Below are 19,897 nucleotides of genomic sequence, written 5' to 3' on the forward strand. Positions count from 1 at the left end.
TGTGTGTGTGTGTGTGTGTGTGTGTGTGTGTGTGTGTAAAAACATAGATGGGGAGAGGGAATTAGCAGGGAAAAGGAGCAAAAAAGGAGAGAGCTTAGAGAAATTGGAGGCAGACATGATGAGACACTGAGACACACACCACCTGGTGTTTAGAAGTGGAATTTCTCAAGACGATCTCAAGTGTTTGGTGTGTCAGGGAAGAGCAGTCAGGGGCAGGGTACCATTTTAGATAGCCTGTAGCAGATTGGCAGTAAAGAATAAATATGACTCTGAGAGACAGAGTAGAAATGCAAATGAATGAAAGTGATCAGAATGGACATAAAAGAGGAGAGACCAGATTAGGTGCAAGAGTGAGGGAAAAAAATAATAGGGGCCAAGGCTGAATATACCTAACTGGATATTAGTTGGTTTCTTCCAGATTGATTTGTTTAAATTAGCATACTAGAAGCTGGAGAAAGGGACATAGGGGGAATAATTTATTTGCAGTAGATAATAAATGACTAGGCAAATTGTACATAGGTACCTGGGTGCTATTCCTGTGTTAACATTTTGGACACTTTTTATTATAGTACAGTAAGTAGCCCCAGGGAATGAGGAAGGAAAGTTATCTGATAATTTCCTTTTTAGGAAATTAATTTGTTATAGCCTAATCATACCTAATGATCTGTCTCCTTCCTTTTGTAGTCTCTTGTTAAGCAGACCTCCTGTTTCCTTGGTCAGGCTCTGGGATCTCTCCCTGAGCTTGATAATTCTCTAATATCTGAAAGTGGTGATCAGGTATGACTTGAGACATGGGTCAGGAAAGGGAACTATGGCAAACCCACTCAGTTTAACCAATGTCACCTAAACTTTTCAGAGAGCAGTGTGATGTATAGTATAGAGATTCAAGGGCTAAGTGGCTTGAAGTAAAAAAAAAATGGGTTTAAATCCTGCCTCTAGTCCAGTATGGTAGGAGGCACACCTGTAATCCCTGCTACTGGGGAGGCTGAGTCTGCTGGATCACTGGAGATCAGGAATTAGTTCTAAGCTGCAGTGAGCTAAGCCAGTGTGGGGTGCACACTAAGTACGGCACCAATACAGTGAGACCTCATGACCAAGGGGGCCACTAGGCTGCCCAAGGAGGAGCAAACTGGTTCAAGTTGGAAACAGCAAGACAAAGCTCCTATGGCAGGGGTGGGGAACCTGCAGCTTCCAGGCCACATGTGGCCTTCTAGGTCCTCAAGTGCAGGTCCTTTGATTGAATCCAAACTTCACAGAACAAATCCCCTTAATAAAAGGATTTGTTTGGTAAAACTTGTACTCAATCAAAAGGCTACATCCAAGGACCTAGAAGGTCTTATGTGGCCTCGAGACTAAAGGTTCCCCATCCCTGTGCCATGGGGATCAGTACTGGGATCAACTTGTGAGTGGCCCCTGTATCTCTAGCCTGGGCAAGCTAGGGAGACTAAATCTCAAAAAAGAAAATAAAAACAAATCCTGCCTCTGATACTCAGTAGCATGTGACTACCTCTGTAAAATGGGGACAAATATATCCATAATAGCTCCCTTACAAGACTGTTGAGGCTTCAATAAGCTAATGTATGTAAAATGCTTTGCGAGTTGTAAATGAATGTCAGTGATTATCCAGTGCCACTGCTTCTATCCCTTAAATTGCTTTTCTGGGGAAAGATAGGCAGTTTACTATAGAGACTTTCTAAGTCTCCTTCCAGGCCAACATCTTGTGAATCTGAGCAAACAGGGAGACTTATCTAGTATGGAGAAGAGGAGGAAGGATAGAGCACTGCTGTGGCCAACTGGGGTTCCATTCCATTGTACCACTAACTGAGATGTGTACAAAGATAAATGGTAGGTAATCAGAGGAATAAGTATTGGTAGGAATAACTCTTGTAGTGATTATTAGCAAATGACTCCTCAGACTGGCATAGAGCAGAGAAGTAGCAGGGACTTTCTGAACTAGGCCATTTACATCTTTCAGTCAAGGAGGGGCAGCAAAGTGTACCAGAAGGAGCACTGGACTTTGAATCAAAAAATCTGGGTTTGGGGGCAGCTAGATGGTGCAGTGGATAGAGCACTGGTCCTGGAGCCAAGAGAACCTGAGTTCAAATCCAGCCTCAGATACTTGATAGTAGCTGTATGACCCTGGGCAAGTCACTTAACCCCGATTGCCTCACCTTTCCCCCCCCCCAAAAAAAAAGACTTGAAGGATGTTATTATTTGGGGCAGCTAGGTGACCCAGTAGATAGAGATCTGGCCTTGTAGTCAGGAGGACCTGAGTTCAAATGTGACCTCAGACAGTTTATACTTAATAGCTGTGTGACCCTGCTCAAGTCACTTAACCCCAATTACTTCACCAAAAAATAAAATAAAATAAAAAATCTGGGTTCTAATTTGAGTTTTGCCTGAATTTGGTTCCTAACCTCTCTGAACCTGTTTCCTCATCTGTAAAATAGAGATGAAACATTATGTAACTCAAAGAGTTATAGTATGAGATCCAAATGAGACAATGTATGTGAATGCACTTTGTTGTTGCTATATAATCCCCTGTGAGCTATTATTAGTTAAACTGTATTGAACTAGTCCAGGCCTTTTATGATATGGAGATATCCCTACCCCAAGGAAGCTTGAATGACAGTCATGAAACACTTTTCTGAAAACTACAAGGAGTAGTAACTACCCATGCAGCACGGAACATCCTAGTTGCCCTAGCAAGACCATATTCTCTGACTCACGGTAGTGATTTTGCCCACCAGGTGGCGGCATTAGCCTGGGCTGGCCCTATGTTGTTCCCACTGCAGAGCAAGACCTGGGGAACCCGGCCTGCTCCCCAGACGTAGAGGTGAAAGAGAAATTTAAGAGAAGCTTGGACAAGTAACAAAAAGGTCCCTTGTTTTGTAGACCTATCACATTCCTGTTTAGAAAACTCCCTCCCTTCCTTCCTTTTCCTCCCATTGCTTCACCCTTATCTCTATTTCCAGGTACTGTTTATACACCCCAAAATTGGCATTTTCCTGCTTGCCCCTTCCAAGTGTTATTTTTTTCCTTCAATATAAATTTTTCTCATCACCCTGTTCCCTATACCACCCCCCACCCCCATCTGCTGTCCACTTTATCCACTGAGCAGCTTTCACTTTCATTAGAGATGAAGGATGGAGATGTAAAATCTCTTTCTCAAAAAGGAAGGAATATCCAGTTAATTTAAGAATCCAACAGCCCTAATTCCAGGGCATAAAGATTGGTAGGAGCCAAAGCTGCTTCTTTTGGTCATAGTATTCACTCATCCTTTTCTACTTTGATTTCAATGAATGAGTTCAAGTCAGGGCAAAAGGTTTTATGGGATTGGTCAAAAGGTGAAGAAACAGGTGCATCTTCATCACCACCTTCTTCTTCTTCATCCTGGAAGTTGGGATTATAGAGATCTGGGGGAAGGAGCTGGGCCTCAGCAGAAGGCAGTCGTTCTGAAGGAGGTCCATATACTCGGTTGGCTTTGGTGCCATGCTTAGAATTGGCATCCAGGTGGTAACAAAGTTGAGTGAGGCGCTGAGCTCGGAATCGAGGTGGGCGAGCCACCCAGACCCCTGGCTCATTAAGACTGTCCTCCTCATCCGACATTAATTCCTCTGTCACATCCTTCCACAGGCGCTGCTCTTCAGCTCCAAAGTGCCTCATGATACTGGATCGGTTAGCAAAGAGCTACACACAAGATCACAGGAAAGAAGTTAGGAGGAGAGACACGTGTGGATCAAATTTTAGGAAATGTCAGGGGGAACAAGGGTGTCTGGGAAAGAACAGTAAGATCTGTGTGAGAGGCAGAACTACAATAAGGCACTTCAAGCAAGTTTTGGAAATTAGTACTTCCTGTTTTGTAGCTCTGTGCTTTGTCCCTATTTGAGTCTCTAGCCAGTAGGGTCCTAATCCTCAGGTCAGTTTTAGAGGGCTGTGGCAGCTCTACCCTCCTTCTTTCCTAGTGGCCCTCAGCCTTGTTTTTCCTGGGTTTCAGCCCTATTCCCAGTTCCTTTTTCCTCTACCTCACTCCATAGCATGGTGGTGTCTGGGGTTTGGTACCAGGAATGAAGAACACAGAGACCTCTTACCCTGTATCGACGACTTCTCAATTTCTTCTCCTCTTTCTCCTTCAGCCCCTTAAAAGGATTCAGGGAGTTTCGGTACTCACGTCTTTTGGTGAGGAAATAGGCCACACAAGCCCCTACAGTGAGAGAAAAGAAGAGTTCCTGAAGGCCTCTGAGGCAGAATAGACACAAGATCCTTTAGAGGTTGTGTTCCCAACCCAAGTGGCCAGAGCTCGCATGCACTTATTCCTTTTTTGTCTGGCCTTTTTCCTCCATACCAACCATATACCAGTGCCCTGGGCTAGCCACCTGTTATATGCAGTGGGAGCCCTAAGAAGAAAGATTTACAAGCCACCCTTCAGCAGAATTTTCTAATTCATAAGCCTGGGGTATCAGCTGTAAGTGAAGAAGAAAAGGAAGCAAAGAGGTAAAAGCCTGGACTTACTATCTAGAACCTGTAAAATGAGGGGCTTGAACTTGACAACCTCTATAATCCTTCTGGCTCTGAACCTTTGATCCTCTGATCCTGTGACGAAGGGTCAGACCTCTGCCAGAGGACTTTCTGCTTATTTCCTCTCTACTACTTCCACCCTTAGATTTATGCCCTACACATAATCACAATGCTTGGCAATTTTCTAGCTCTTATCTCCTAACTTCACCTTCAACTTTGAGGAAGGGAATGATAAATAGGCATTTGGGAGCTAATTGTGTGGGTTTAAGTGGGAAGAGGGTAGAAGTAAACCTCATTCCTGCCATCATTCTAATACCAAAGCCACCAGCTCATCCCCCAGCCATGCTCCTTTGCTGATGGGCAAACAGAGGAGTCAGAGATGGAGGTTTCCCAGGCTTCCTTTACCTTTCAATTCCTTATCAGTATAATTGTGAGGACTGGTCACCAGCTCCTGCTTGAGTTTCTCCAGGAGGAATTTCACCACTGAAATGTTCCAAGAGGACTTGATACTGCCACATTAAAAAGAGAGTACACAGTTTTCATTGTATGCTGGATAGAGCAAACCACACAGTCCTCAATGGACACTAAAGTAATTTCCTTCAGACATCCAGGGAATCCATGGATTCCACCTGAACAAAGCCCCATCTACATTTCTTCACAGGACCCTCTACTAGGATCACCTGGTACATCACCCTCTGTTAGGGACTGGTGGTCACAATACTTCAGACTTCCTTCTGTCCTCCTTCTCCTATCTCCCCCTTTCACCCCCAGTTTTCCTTTAAAAGAGTGACTTTTTTTCCTCTTAAAAGAGTTACCTTCTTCCATTTAGAAGGAACACTCACCTTTCTGACCCATTAAACCTCTTGTCATTTGTGATGTGGTTATGTACATTGTGGACCAATTTCTAGAAACAAGAGAAATAACAGAATCACAGCAACATGGTGAATATGAACATATGTAGAGTGCTTTACAAACCTTAAAGCGCTATATGTTAGCTATTATTACCTAATATTATTGTTTGGCTTTATTTGTTTTTTGGCTAGGCAATGGGGTTAAGTGACTTGCCCAGAGTCACTCAGCTAGTAAGTGTCAAGTATCTGAGGCCAGATTTGAACTCAAGTCCTCCTGACTCCAAGGCCATAGCTCTATCCACTCTGCCACCTAGCTGCCCCCCAATTTTTGGGCGGTGAGGCAATGGGGATAAGTGACGTGCCCAGGGTCACTCAGCAGTTTCCTTTGTTAATCCTCCATATTTTCATTTATGCATTTTTAAAAACATTATTCTGAGAGGAGGGCCACAGACTTCCCCAGATTGCTAACAGGGTCTATGAGCCACTATGCTACATCACATTGCTCTTCTGCTTTCCTAGTACTGTTTTCTTTCCACCACAAATGCAAATGAGTTTCTGAGTACCTTGCTCCATTTCTAATAGTCAGGAATAGTAGTTGTATTGGGCCAGAAACTCACATGGGAGAGGCTAAACATATCTGTCCTTGGCAGGAAAGATCTTTTAGGGTACTGCTGAAGGTGTGAAGGAGAGACCCTGAAAGTCACTGATTTTTGTCCCCACCCAATGCAGAGTTGAGGTTCCAAAGGAACAGCAGACCTCATCTGACTTCATCTGAAGTCCAAGGTGACTTCATCTGAAGTCCAAGGCCCAAGATCTGATACCCCAGCCTGAGAGAAGTGGTAAAAAGAGTTGCAGAGATAATTAAAGGGTTGAAAAAGGTTTTCTGAGAAAAGGTAAATGATGCTAAAATGAAGCCTAAAGTAGTATTTTCTGGGGGTTTTAGAGGGATGGGGCAGAGAGGCTAAAATTCTATGTAATGAGATTTTGTAATGGGGGAATGGATTTATACTGTAACAAGAATTTAAGTTAGACATAAGGAAAAGAGATGCACCCCAGGGTTTCTATGTTAATGAAGGGACCGTAATGACAAGTGGGTTTAGAATCCACTATAGTCCCACTCTGAGATACAGGATTTCCTCCCACCCCCACCCCTCTTCATAGGGCAACAGAAGGGTATCAGCTCTATCCAGCTATTCTAAGAGGTCTTCTCCAGCCTATAACCAGCTGCTAGTCTGGGGGATATTCACTGGACAGAATAATCCTAGAACCTTCCCTTTGAGGTTCAAGACCATTTTCAGGAGGAGTCTCTGGAAGACCTACTTCAAATCAAATTCCTTAAGAGTCTCTTGAAGCATCTCTAGAAATTGACCTGTGTGTGTTGGGAGATTCTCTCCACCTTTGCAATTACTTCAGGTCTCAAGGGTAAGCCTACATGGGTCCTTCCTGATCAATACCTATAACCTGAAAGGCACTGTCACCTACCCAGAGCTACTGGATAGATTTGCAGACTGATTCCAGTGAATTCCTGGGGAGTTCCAACTTGCTATAATCCCATAAGGAAGATTTTCCTGACTGTCAGGGTTATTGTAAGATCACTGAAAAAGGTTGTGGACTTTGCTACCCTTTCAGATCAATCCACCTGCTGCTTGCCCTTTCAGATTTAAGGAAACTGTCAAAGTTCAACACACTCACAGAAAGCACCAGATCCCGCTTACGCCTGGAATTCTTCTGCCCACCCCCTCTGGCCCTGCCAGGAGAAGCTGCGAACCCCAATGATAATCTCAGTTCCCCAGTCCCACCAGGGACTGAATCCTCCAAGGCACTGTCCAAGGCAGCTGCAGCACTGAGCACATCCTCTGGGCGGGGTGGAGGCAGTTTGGCCCCATTCTCCGGGCTCGTCTCTGAGGATGCCCGCTGGATGGCCAGTTGTGTTGCTGGAGAGAGTTGCTTGGCATAAGCAGGGACTAGCACCCGTTGTACTGCCCCCTCAGAGGCCACGTAGTCATCCAGCTAAGAATAGAAAAACACAGCTTGTTAGGCAGTCAGGGCCCACAGGAAGGGAGCGGGGGAGAGGGGGACGGCTAGGGATGGGCAGGGAACTGGGTTCATCACCTATTATTCCCTGATCAAGGATAATGAACACACAGTTGTAATGGAGGAGTGGCCTTGGCACAGAAGAACCTCACAGCACTCTCTTATGACCACTAGCTTACTTCTCCTGGGACGTCAGTGGATGCAGGTTGTCAAATGCCTTTTGTGTGTTTAGGGTCTCTCCTGTTATGTGGTTGTCATGTGGCTGATTGTATGGATGGGGCACATTTTAGAGTATCTACTTGTACTTACTCATTTGTTGATGGTTGCTCTTGGGCATAAGAATGCATCTAGGTTAATGTTTTGTCTAAGAGAGGGTGGGGTGATGGGAGAAGGAGACTAAGCAGGAGAGGGAACAAGAGAAGACAGAAACAGACAGAGGGAGAAATAAGATAAACGAGACAGAAAAAGGGAGGGCTAAAGACAAAAATCTCTAGAGGAGATACACACTGAATAGTGTTGAAGCTATTTGAATGTTCTACCCTCCTGCCCTCCATTCCCTCTGTTAGGCCAGTACTGTGTTCACCTGGATCCTGACCTGGCAGCATCTGAATGTCATTGCCCTGACATCCACTTGACTTGCCTGTGCCCTCACCCAAGGACATACAGAGCAGGGAGGGAAGCAGAGGGAAGGAGAAAGGAGGGGGATTTTCTGCAGCCAAGAAAACAAAACAGTGAAAGTGAGGGGAAAAAAAGCACAGAAAGAAGCGGGGGAGGAGGCTGAGATTTATAGACCTGTGAGCTGCTTTCTGCGCTGTGAAATCTAATTCCATCCTGTCGGCTTGGAAGCCTTCCCTGCCTGAAAGAAAACACACAGCTTGGGGCACTGCCTGGTCTGGCCCCCTCCCATCTCCCCACCTCCCCACCTCCCTGATTCTCCCAGTTCGGTCCCTCACTACCTTCCCACTTCATTGGTGATCATGACCAGGCTCAGGTAACTGACCATTACCCATAATTCCATACTTAGGACAAAGCTGTGACCAGGGAGCTGGCCAGTGGCAGTGTCATACAGGAGGGGGACAAAGGGAGTTTACATATTCATTTCTCAGAACCAGCAGATGGTCTGGGAGTTTCATTCTTCCCATCTAGACTGTATATTTTGTTCCTTCACCCTCACTCTTTATTGAATGTATAAGCTGAGGGTGGAGTGGAGATAGGACAGAGAGGAGGGCAGTTTTATATATCTCCTATCTCTCAGTACAGTAAGGTGGCATATCTTTACAGGGTTCTGTTTTTTCTTTTTTTTTCTCTACCCAGCCCAGATTTACCTACGTATAACCATGAGCAGTGGAGAAGAAGGAAGAAAGAAATCTAGAGAGACTCCCCCCCCACCCCTTGATGTTTGGTTCAGGTCATTAAACCTATTCTTTCTTCTTCCTTTCTCCTTCCCTACACCTGTTGATGATTCCCACTTTATCCTCATCTCTTTTCTTCAATATTTCTTATTCTTTTCCAACTCTACCACTTTTGCCTTCCTTTCCCCAATCCCTCTTCCTTTCCCATCTAGATTTTCCTCCCCATTTTTCTTCTTTCCTCACTATTTCCCTTCACTCACCCCCATCTACTTTCAACTTTTCCCCTTTCCTCGTTCTATCTTCCCTTAATATGTAAGTATTTCTCCTCCCTCTCTTCTTTCTATCTACCTTCCCTTCCCAGCTCTATCTCCCTCTCCTCTTCTTTACATCCCCCTCAATCTACTGAACTCCTCTTGGCAAGCAGAGGGCCCGCGATAAAATATGAATGAGCCGTCTGTGCACGGCAGGCACCCTTGCCAGGAAAGGCAGAGCCTATGGAGCAGCAGAGACAGCTGCTGAGGAGAATGTGCCATGTGGAGCTATTGAGAAGGAGGGAAGGACACCCCCATCACCATGCACACACCAGAAATGCCTCCTGCCAAAGAGATCATGGTTCAGGAAAAGTAAGAGCTCTAGGGATGACTTTCCCTGGGAGTAAGAGAAACTTGAGACTGCTCTCAGTTCTATTACAGTCACAACTAGAATAAAGGTTTGGGATTAGAAAAATGAGAGAGAAGGAAAGAGAGAAAATAGGGGACAGAAAGCATACAGGGCAATTATGATATTATCCCTTCCCTTGTTGCCATACATACAGGATTGAGGAGTGGGGCTACCTCACTGGAAGCCAAAGCACACCCAGGTAGCCGAATATCCCTCTGAGTTGATGGGAAACCCAAGTGTCCAGTGCCAATAGCAGAGGCTGCTCCTAGTTGCCTTAGTTCCTCAATCACCACCTGCACACCGCTGCCCACACTGTCACATTCCTCTTCCACTGCAGACAGTGCTTTGCAGGCCTCTCCAGGACTTCCTTTGAGAGATCCTGGTTCTTCAGGTGGGGTACAGTGTGCCCCATCTTCCTCACCCTCCTCAGTGGAAGGACTTTTCTCCTGCCTCAGTTCACCCACTTCCTCCTGGAGACGCTTTAACAGCTCATTGTTGGCTTTTGCAAGGCCCAGGGCAGCTTCAGCCAATCCCACTGCCTTGTCCACCCGCTGATATATGATGTGTAGGAGCTGCTCTGAGTTCTGCACGGCTAGGCCATGTCCCGTCACAGTGATTGGGGTACAAGGTTGAGGGTCACCTCCTGGAGGCCCTGTGCTGCCACCATTTGGCTCGCTTTTACAGGCACAACAACAACACTTGGCTTCATTGCCATTAGGCGGGGAAAACAAGATGGTGGCACTGAAGGACATGTCTGACTGAGGCAATGTTATAGCTCTTTGTGTCTATACCAATGGGGCTTTCCAAAATTTGTCCAGGATCAAACCTGGCTTCACAGAACTGAGAACAAGCATTGGGCTCTTTGGAAATGCTTCCCCTTCTCATTCAAGGGCAGCCAGGAGAACTTGGGCACCCAGTAGTAGATTCTGTGAAGAAAGAGCTGGCAAGTAGGTCCATAGCAGGAGAGTGTTTTCCTTAGCCCCTCTGTTGCTCGGCCAGAGGGGTGAAAGACGTCTTCATTTTCTATCTGCTGTCCCTGGGCTGCCAGTGCTTGGGCCACTTCACAGTCTCAGAACACACCACAGTGTATCACAAACACGGATTACATATAAGGATAAGGCCTGCAGGAACTTTTCTGATTAATTCACTTTTCAGGGGATGAGAGAGATTCTGGCTGGACCCAGTCATGGAACCCTGCCAAAAAACCTGACTATAGAATAGAAAAGAGGATCCACCATCATCTGAAAAAATTGGAAGATTAAGGAAGAAAATGTAGGACTGTCTCCTTACTATCATCACTGTAATAACAGCAGTAATACCTCCTACAGCTATGGTATCATTCTTTAAAGAGTTGAAAACGCCTCACAAAGGCTATTTTATCCTCACAGTCCTGGCTGTAAGACACATTTACTCCAAATCCAGATAAATGAAGCAAAGAAAAATTAAGTGTTTTTCGAAGGTCATTGCTCAGCCAACAGAACTCTGGTTTTGTTACTCTCAATACAGAACATATTCCTCCCTACCCTAAACCTTAAAGTGATTAATAAATGTTAATTATTTTTTATTAATTATTCTTACTATTACTGTTACTACTGCTATTAACATGGGGAGCCAGAAACACTACCCCTTTCATAAATTAAAGATGTGTTTAGCCATTAAAGGTATATTCAGACTTTAGGAGTTCTATAAACATACAGTGTTTTTCATGTCATAAACTGCATTTCATCCTATCAATAATTATTTTGGGGAGATGAGGATGGGAAGATAGTAAAGGAGTGAAATGAGAAGCTAAGCCAGGGAGCTGTAACTGGGGAGCACTGACCACTTGGCTTTTTTAGTTTTACTTGTTCCTCTAAACCCTTCAGAGTGATAGGGTGAGACAGCAAGCCAGAGAACCAAAGCAGCATTTGTGTATCCTAAGCAAGATTTGAGAATTGCAGCCAGTGTGAGCCACTGTGCCCTCTTCATCTCCATCTCTTGGAATACCTAGGTTCAGCATATATGCTACCTCCTGATTCTGCCAATTGTTAGTGCTACCCATCACTACCACCAAATCTTTTGTATGTATTTACACACACACACACACACACACACACACACATACCTTTTCCTACCCACCCCCATCTTCCACCCAGTAGAATGTATGTTCTTTGAAGGCAAGGCCTTTTGTGTGTGTTTGTAGCTCCACTGCCTAGCACATAGTAGGAGTTTAATAAATGATTGTTGAATTGAATTGAATTACCATCTACCAGAGGCTTGGATTCTTCATTGTAACACATGTAGCATGATTTATCACAAAACAAATAAAAATGTGTCATGAGGTGAAGGATTTTCAGGCATTAAGAATGTATGCATTTAAAGTAAAGTAAGCAGAGCCAAGAAAACAATTCACACAGTAACGACAACAATGTAAATGGAAAGAACAACCACACACTAAAAAAAATCAAAAGTAAACACAACAAAATTATAAAGATCAAGTGAGATTTGAATGAAGACATATTAGAAGACAGCCCCAAGCTACCCCTTTGTAGAGATAGGAGGTCCACAAGTGTGAGATGTTGCATATGTCTTCAGACTTTTTAAATATATTGATCAATTGTGCTAACTTTTTTTCATCTCTAATAAATACTATTTGTCATATGGGATGGCTCTCTGGGATGGGGAATGGGAAGGATACATGGGATACTATGGTGATGTAAGAAACAAAAAATATCAATAAAAACTTATTTTGGGGGAGCTAAATGGCACAGTGGGTAGAACACCGGCCCTTGATTCAGGAAGATCTGAGTTCAAATCTGGCTTCAGACACTTCACACTTACTAGCTGTGTGACCCTGGGCAAGTCACTTCACCCCATTGCCTCACAAAAAACAAAACCCTTACTTTAAAAAAAATAGAATATGCATTTATAAAAAAAGATTTTAAAATGTCCAGCCTCCCTGCCCTGTGTACTGTATCCAAGTAGCTGTCAACTTTTCCCACCATTAATTCCAGCACCACAGAGAACTAATGTTCATGAATTCCTCAGTCCCAATATCAATGCTCCCTGTGGGAAGGGTGGAAGGGTCTATATATCCCGCAGTAAAGCCAACTCCCGGCCTTCACATGATCCTTGACCCCACTGAAAAAAGGGATAGTATATTATTGAAAAATCATATTATAGTCTCTTAATTATGGTAGTTAAGTAGTTAAACCTGTACCAAAAAAAAAAAAAAAGACAGAAAATCTCAGTCCCTATGACTGGGAAAACTTCAAGGAACATAAATACATTGTTTTCTATATGATACTGGGTTGATGTTAAGAAAAAAAATGAACTCAGTAAGTGACAAAAACTTAAGTAGGTTTAGAGTTTCCTCAGGAGATGTATTTTTATCTTACTCTGTTAATTTTATCATAAAATCACAATTAAAAGGACAGGAGGCAATTTGGCTAATATTTTGTATATCTAGTTTTCCAGAATCCACAAACCCATATCTGAACAGCCAACATGTCTATGCCTCTGAGGTACTGAAACTTAATTTGATGACTCCTTTTAATTACATTTGGTTATTAAAGAATAGCTTTTCATTTGCTCTTTTCTACCTCCAGATACAGCCTCTGCACATTTGAAAGACCTTAACCCAAATCTACTTACTGTTTCCTTAGTCATTAAAGTCACTGAAAGGCACAACTAAACCTAAAATGAAAGGTTAAAGCAAAATTAAAACCAAAGGTTAAAACAGCATTATATAATTTTTTTCCATCAGTTTCTATAGTGGTCATTGCTATCTTTTTCCTCCTAAATAACCTCCTTCCAAGGTTCTCTCAGGACTTTTATAAAGCATACTATGAGGCAGAGACCCTCGAACACAAATGCTGTGAGAAAAAGCTGGATTCTGCATATTGAGACAGTAGAGGGTGGCCTCAAAATGCTGTGCTGGCTGTGTACAGCCTTGGTAGAAACAGGAATTAAAATTCAATCAGCTCAGGCTACCACGTGGCTCCTAGTTTCCAGCTGGCTTCACGGGCTGTCATACCCCTTTGTGGTCCCAACCTGACAGTTGTAACATCTGGTGATTTTGCTCCTCATCCCAGAGCACTTCTAGCTTTTCCAGTGTTGTCCCTTCCTCCAGCTCTTGCGCTCAGGTAACAGTGGCCCTTGCAGGTGATCTATCCTACAGCATTCACTTCTCCCACTCCTGATTCCTAGAAACTCTACTCCCTTCTGGTTCTACAATTTGAGCTGAGCGTTCCTTACCCTTTGAATTCCTCATGGTCATTTTAACTGTCACTCTACCCTACTGATGGTAGTTTGGCAATACAATATATATACATCTATACACACACATATATATACACATACACATATACCCACATATACACTGTATTCTCTGGGTATCTCCATTAGAGGATGGGCAAATTAAATAACACATGGATTGATAAATTTTTGGCCCTTCTTTATATGGCTATGTATAGAGTGGGCTTCAACTCTGATACTTCATTGGAAGTTGATCTTGGGTTCCCAAAGGCAGGTCCTACTATCCTGAAAAAGACTTGAGCACAAGTCTAGTGATGGAGTATGTGCCTGATCTCCAAGGACCAGTCTAGTTAGGTTTAGAAAGGTTCAAAAAGTTGATCACTAGTAACTCAAGAAATAATATATTGTGGTAGTTAATTAACCCCCACAATGCCAAAGTATGGATGATAGGGTATGGCACAGGGGGTTAGGAATTTTGATCTGTATTGGTGGAGTAATCCATTAAACAATGGATCTACTGAAGTACTGAGGAAGGAAAGGAAGTGTACACACGGTGATACATTGACTGGTTCTTTCAACAAGCATTTATGAAGTACCTATTGAGTATTAAGGAAATAGAAAACAATTTCTGCATCAAGGTATCTTTTATAATTGTGAAAATTTTAGATAGTACATAAGTGCAGGTAGATAGACAGATAGATGGAGAGATAGATAGACCAACTTGGCTTTGCTAGGTAGTTGTAAAAGAGTGAAATGGGTAGATAAGGAAGGTACAATAATAATAAACAGCCAGAACACCTTAAACTTGGATTTGATCTAATAAGCTAATAGGCCACCCCTGTGGGTTTCTGAACTAGGAGATGAAATGAAAACTATTTTAAAAAGATTAATCTTGTTGCAATTCACTGAATGAATTCAAACAGAGAAAGAGACTAGAGGCCAGAAAAATAGCTGGGCAAAAACTGCAAGTAATTCAGATGGGAGTGACAAGGCACTGAATTTGGACATATGTGAAGGATCTGGATTTAATGAAACAAAGGTTAACAGAGACACTATGGAAGCAGAACTGGTGGAATTTGGTGATTTTTGGACATTTGGGAGGGGCGTAAGGGAAGGCAGGAGTAAAAGTAGAAGAAACTACTGACAACTCCAAGGCTATGAGCCAGGAGAACAGGAGAAAAGCAGTGCCATTGACAGAAATGACAAAGTTAAACAAAGGTATTCTAGAAAGGATTATACATTCTGCTTTTATATGTTGTTTCAAGTGATGACAAGATGTTCAAGGGGATATGTGCTATAGGCAGTTATAGATAAAAGACTGAATAACAAGTGAAAGGTCAGAATCAGAGAATTCAGAATTAGCTCTGAAATCAATTCAATAAACATTTACAAAGCACCTATTGTGTGTAAGGTTCTCTATGCTACATGCTAGAAGACATGAAGATGAATAAGATATATCTCACTCAAAGAGCTTATAACCTAACAGGGGAGGCGAGGCATGTAGACAAGTAACTTGGACTTGATCTAATAAGTTAACTATGATACAAAATATAGTAAGATCAAGTGCATAAGAGTGGATTAAGAGCTATGAGAGTTTTTTATTTTTACAGAATAAAGTTTTATTAAAAGGCAGAAAACAAAATAGAAATTCTAGAACAAACAAACCATTAGTCAACTAATCAATCAACATATTTAATAAGTACCTACTATGTACTAGACACTGTGCCAGGTGTTGAGGATACATTTACAAGAGTGAGTTATTTCTGACCCTCAAGGAGTTAAGCTACAACAGGTTCAGAGATAGTAAATACAAGATAATAAAATAAAGTCATGGGGTGGGGGTGGGGATGGGGAACACTAACACTCCCAACTCATCTCACTGTTTGGCCTGCTTCACAACTTCAACAACATTATCCTCTGCTAGAATTTAAGTTCCCTGAGAGTTTACATTGAAAGTATGGATTTTTTTCTATTTGTATCCCCAGTACTTAACACAGTGCTGTGAGTAAAGAGAAAGATATGAATGTGAGAGATGTTGAACAGATAGGACCAAGAAAACTTGTTGATTGTGGTGAGGGAGAGTGAGCAGTTGAGGATAATTCATAGATTACAATCTTGGGTGATTGACTGGAAAAAGGGTGCTGCCCTCAACAGAAATAGGAAATAATAATAACCAGAATAGCAACTATATAGTGTTTTAAGGTTTGCAAACACTTTACAAATATTGTCTCATTTTATCCTCACAACAACCCTGGGAGATAGGTGTTATTAATATAATGTGTTCAGTTTTGGACATGTTGAGTTTTGAGATGTCTATAGGAAATCCAAGTTGAAATGTCTAGTAGGCAGATATAGGTGTGGGACTGGTGCTCAGAAGGGAGCTGAGGATTAGATTATGTAGATTTTGGAGTCATCTGCATGGATAAGATAGCCGAATCTATAGGAGATGAGATCACTTAGAGTATAGAGAGAGGGGAAAAGGGTCCAAGGCAGTTTTGAGTTATAACCACAGAGGGCATGAGGCACGGATAATGACACTGCAAAGAAGATGGACAAGGATCAGTCCTAAAGGTAGAAAGAGGACCATGACAGAGCAATGTCATGAAAACTCAGAGAGGAAAAAATCCGCAAGGACAAATACTGAAGAAAAGGTCACGAAGGATGAAGACTGAGAAAAGTCCATTGGTTTGGCAGAAAAGAGATCATCTGTGACCCTGAAGAGAATAGTTTCCATCAAGTTGTGGAAGCCAGACTGAATTTAGTGGCAGGGTAGAAAGTGGAGACAAGGACTATAGAGAGCTTCTTCTAGTTAAGCAATACAAAGGAAGAGAGACAAAGAGTGATAGCTCAAGGCAGCAGAGTCAAGTGAAGATTTTTTTTTTTTAAGAATGGGAGAGATATGGGCATGACTGAAGGCTGCAATAAAGGAGTCAGTAGATAAGAGGAAGTTGAAAATTGGGGGATGTTCAGAAGGACAAACTTTGAAATATGGGATAGAATGAGACCAAGGACATAAGTAGAGGGATTGGCATTGGCAAAGGCCATCTCATAAGCTGAGGCTAGAGCAAAGGAGCGAGGATCGTGTTGAGGTTTTTGGAAGTATGGAATTAGGGATGAGGAGATGTCAATGGACAGCCTCAGTTTTTTCAGCGAAGAATGAGGTGAGGTCCTCTGCTAAGAAGAAAGGGGGAAGTAGTGGTATAGGTGACTAGAGGAAGAAAAAAAACTTTAAACACTTACTAGTGAGGGGAAAAAAAGAATAAACATTTGAATAATTCCCAATATGTGCCAAGTACTGCACTACCCATTTTTTATTGTTATTGTTTTACAAATATGATCTCATTTGATTCTCACAATAACCTTGCAAGGTAGGTACTATTATTATCCCTATTTTACAGCTGAGGAAACTGAGGCACAGAGTTAAGTGATTTGCCCAGGGTCACATGGCTAACAAGTATCTGAGGATATATTAGAATTCAGGTCCTCCTGACTCCAGATCCAGCTCTCTATCCACTGAACCACTAGCTGCCTGGAATTTGAGATAGGGTCAGTCATGGAGTAGTAAAAGGACTGTCATGCAGTAATGAGAGCTCAGCTGAGTGTGAATTGCATAAATTTATAATATACCAGGTCAGTATAGTTTAACTTTCTCCAGCAACCTTTAGTAAGAGCAAAGAAGTCAGATGGTATTAGTAATCCATGGTTAGGGTTTGGAAAAAGATAAGCAGAGATAAGACAATGTGGCAAGGAATTCAAGTGTTAAAGACAGTATGAAGCTGAACTGGCTAACTAAAGAACTGGGATTCTGAATTGAGGAAAGTGAGGCTAGGGGAGGGTTAATGGCCTGGCAAAGCAGGGAGGGGTAGTTTCAAAGATGTACCTAATTCCCCAGTGTCACTTGGAGTCCTTCTATATGGGCTTCTTTGGTGTATTTCAAATCTACTTAACTGATTGCTTCATTGCCACTTAAGATGGATGGGATAGGGCGGTCATCTTTATGAAAGATCCATGGAGGTAAAGAAAACTTGGATTGAGTAATCAGGGAAAGCTTCAGGGAGAAAGATGTATTTTAGCTAAACACTGAAAGATGAGTAGGATTTCAATATATCAAGAAGGCTGGAGGGGAATGGGGGGAAGGTGAGTACATTCCAAGCATAGTGGATGTCATGAACAAAAATACAGGAAGGTAGGAAAGGGCAAGATGAATTCAGGAAATGATGAGAAGTCCAATTTAGTAGGATTATAGAGTATGTGAGGGAACTAAGTGTGAGCTGAAAGCTGGAGAAGTGGATTGGAACCAGATTGTTAAGTGCATTAAATGCTAGACTTGAAGGTGTGAATTGAAACTGTGAGAATGAATGTGGTCTCCAAAGGAAAACAGCAAAGAAAGAATTGTTCTTTGAGTGATACAGGGGTGAAGAAGAAGAAGAAGAAGAAGAATTATAATCATAATAACTAGGATTTATATAGTGCCTACTATATGCCAGGCACTGTGCACTTTACAAATATTATTTCATTTGATTCTCAGAACAATCCTGTGAAGTAGGAGTTATTATTATCCCCATTTTACAGTTGATGAAACTGCGATTAAATGGCTTGTTCAAGGCCACAGGGCTAATAAATATGTGAGGTTAGATTTGAACTCTGGGTTTTTCTTGACTCTAAGCTTAGCTCTCTGTCTACTGTGCTGCAGGAAGGGCAACTAGTGAGAGAGACAAATAATGGGGAGGGGCAATGCAATGAGGAGAGCCAATGGAGAAAAAATTTCAAGAACAAGGACTAATGAATGCTAACAAATACAACAGAGATACTGAAGTAGATTAAAATGGCTAAGGATAGAGTCTTGGAGGTTTTACAAAGAAGTTTCTATGACATTAAAGTGCACTCTAATGCATTTTAAAAGAAGTGAGTGGTGAAGAAACAGGGGCAGGAAGTATAGATGACTTATTCAACAAATTTAACTATGAAAGGAAGGACAGAAATTGAAAGTATTTGAAAGGGGCAACATAATTAAAGTTAAAGAGTTAAAATTTTAGAACTGAAAATGATCCTGGAGATAATGTAATCCAGCTTCTTTATTTTACAGTTGAATAACCCAATCCCAGAGAGGTTTGTTAATGATGGAACCAGGAATAGAACTCAGGTCCCCTGAATCCAGTCCAGAGCTCTTTCTACTTAACAATATTACTAATTTGAACATGGTTAAAAGCAGAAGAAAAGGAGCCAGTAAGGAGGGACTGAATAAAAACATTAGAGAGGAGATAAATATGGGATCAAGATTCCTTCAAACATAAGAGAGGACAGATAGGATCTAATGCAAAGGTAACTTGTGAGAGGAAGACCATAAGCTCTTCTTCAGATAATGGAGGGGAAGTAGGAGAGTATGGATTTAGGGATGAAGAGATAGGTTGAGGTGGAAAGAGGGAGGAAAAATTACACTAAACATAATCTCCTCCCCCAAAAAATCTATGGATGAAGATGCCCTTCCTTGATATGTATGCTTATTTTAACACTACATTACTGCATATTACTTGCTGATATTGTTGAATTTTCTTCCCTATTTCCTGCCTCTGTATATAAATCTAATATAATTCCTTTTGTTTTTCTATGCTGTCTAAAGGTTTTCCAGTTAATGTCACCTTTCCAGTATAAGGAGTGATAGAACTAGGATCTATGATTTCAATAGATTAGGGAATTACCAGAGGAGGGAACTCCCATTAGCAATACAATCTCTAACTTCTACATTTTATCCATCTTATCCATTTTATCTATCTTATTTTTTACATTTGTATATGATCTCGATATATGCATAATAGCTAACATTTATATAATATTACAAGGATTACAAAGCACTTTATATATGTTAATTCATTTAATTCTAAGCACTCTGTGTGGTAAGTGCTATTATTATCTTCATTTTACAGATGAGGAAACTGAGGCATTAAGTGATTTGCTCATGGTCATACATGGCACAAATGTCTGAGGGAGGATTAGAACTCAGTTCTTGTATTCTATCCATTCTGTCACCTCAGCATATCAATATGAATTACAGCAGCATAGTGGATAGTGTTTGCATTGGAATCAGAAAGACCTGAATTCAAATACCACTCTAGACAATTATCTCTATTATCCTAATCAAGTCACAATCTCCAAACAATTCCCTATTACTTTATCTACTAAATCACAAATGGGTTGCTATTTCCTGCAGTGGCAGGGAGTTCTAATGCTCGGAATGGCTCCCACTGA

The 19,897-nt window shown here is 41.9% G+C and overlaps 1 protein-coding gene across 2 annotated transcripts in view; it reads right to left on the minus strand.

Moving 5' to 3' along the window:
* Positions 1 to 2,860: 2,860 nt before the first annotated feature.
* CUNH14orf93 (chromosome unknown C14orf93 homolog) overlaps positions 2,861 to 19,897 on the minus strand; it is a 24,673-nt gene continuing 7,636 nt past the window's right edge. Inside the window, exons 2-7 of one of the 2 annotated variants that reach the window (XM_027842945.1) lie at positions 9,589 to 10,656; positions 7,062 to 7,379; positions 5,361 to 5,422; positions 4,924 to 5,027; positions 4,092 to 4,204; positions 2,861 to 3,690 (exon numbers count right to left, since the gene is read on the minus strand). In XM_027842945.1, coding sequence (XP_027698746.1) covers positions 3,271 to 3,690; positions 4,092 to 4,204; positions 4,924 to 5,027; positions 5,361 to 5,422; positions 7,062 to 7,379; positions 9,589 to 10,167 — 1,596 coding nt within the window. In that variant the 5' untranslated portion in view covers positions 10,168 to 10,656 and the 3' untranslated portion in view covers positions 2,861 to 3,270. Of the gene's footprint in view, positions 3,691 to 4,091; positions 4,205 to 4,923; positions 5,028 to 5,360; positions 5,423 to 7,061; positions 7,380 to 9,567; positions 10,657 to 19,897 lie in introns of both variants that reach the window. The other variant, XM_027842943.1, reaches the window with a different exon arrangement.

Source organism: Vombatus ursinus, unplaced genomic scaffold, assembly GCF_900497805.2.
Source record: "Vombatus ursinus unplaced genomic scaffold, bare-nosed wombat genome assembly UNPS02014894.1, whole genome shotgun sequence".
Taxonomy (NCBI): Eukaryota; Metazoa; Chordata; class Mammalia; order Diprotodontia; family Vombatidae; genus Vombatus; species Vombatus ursinus.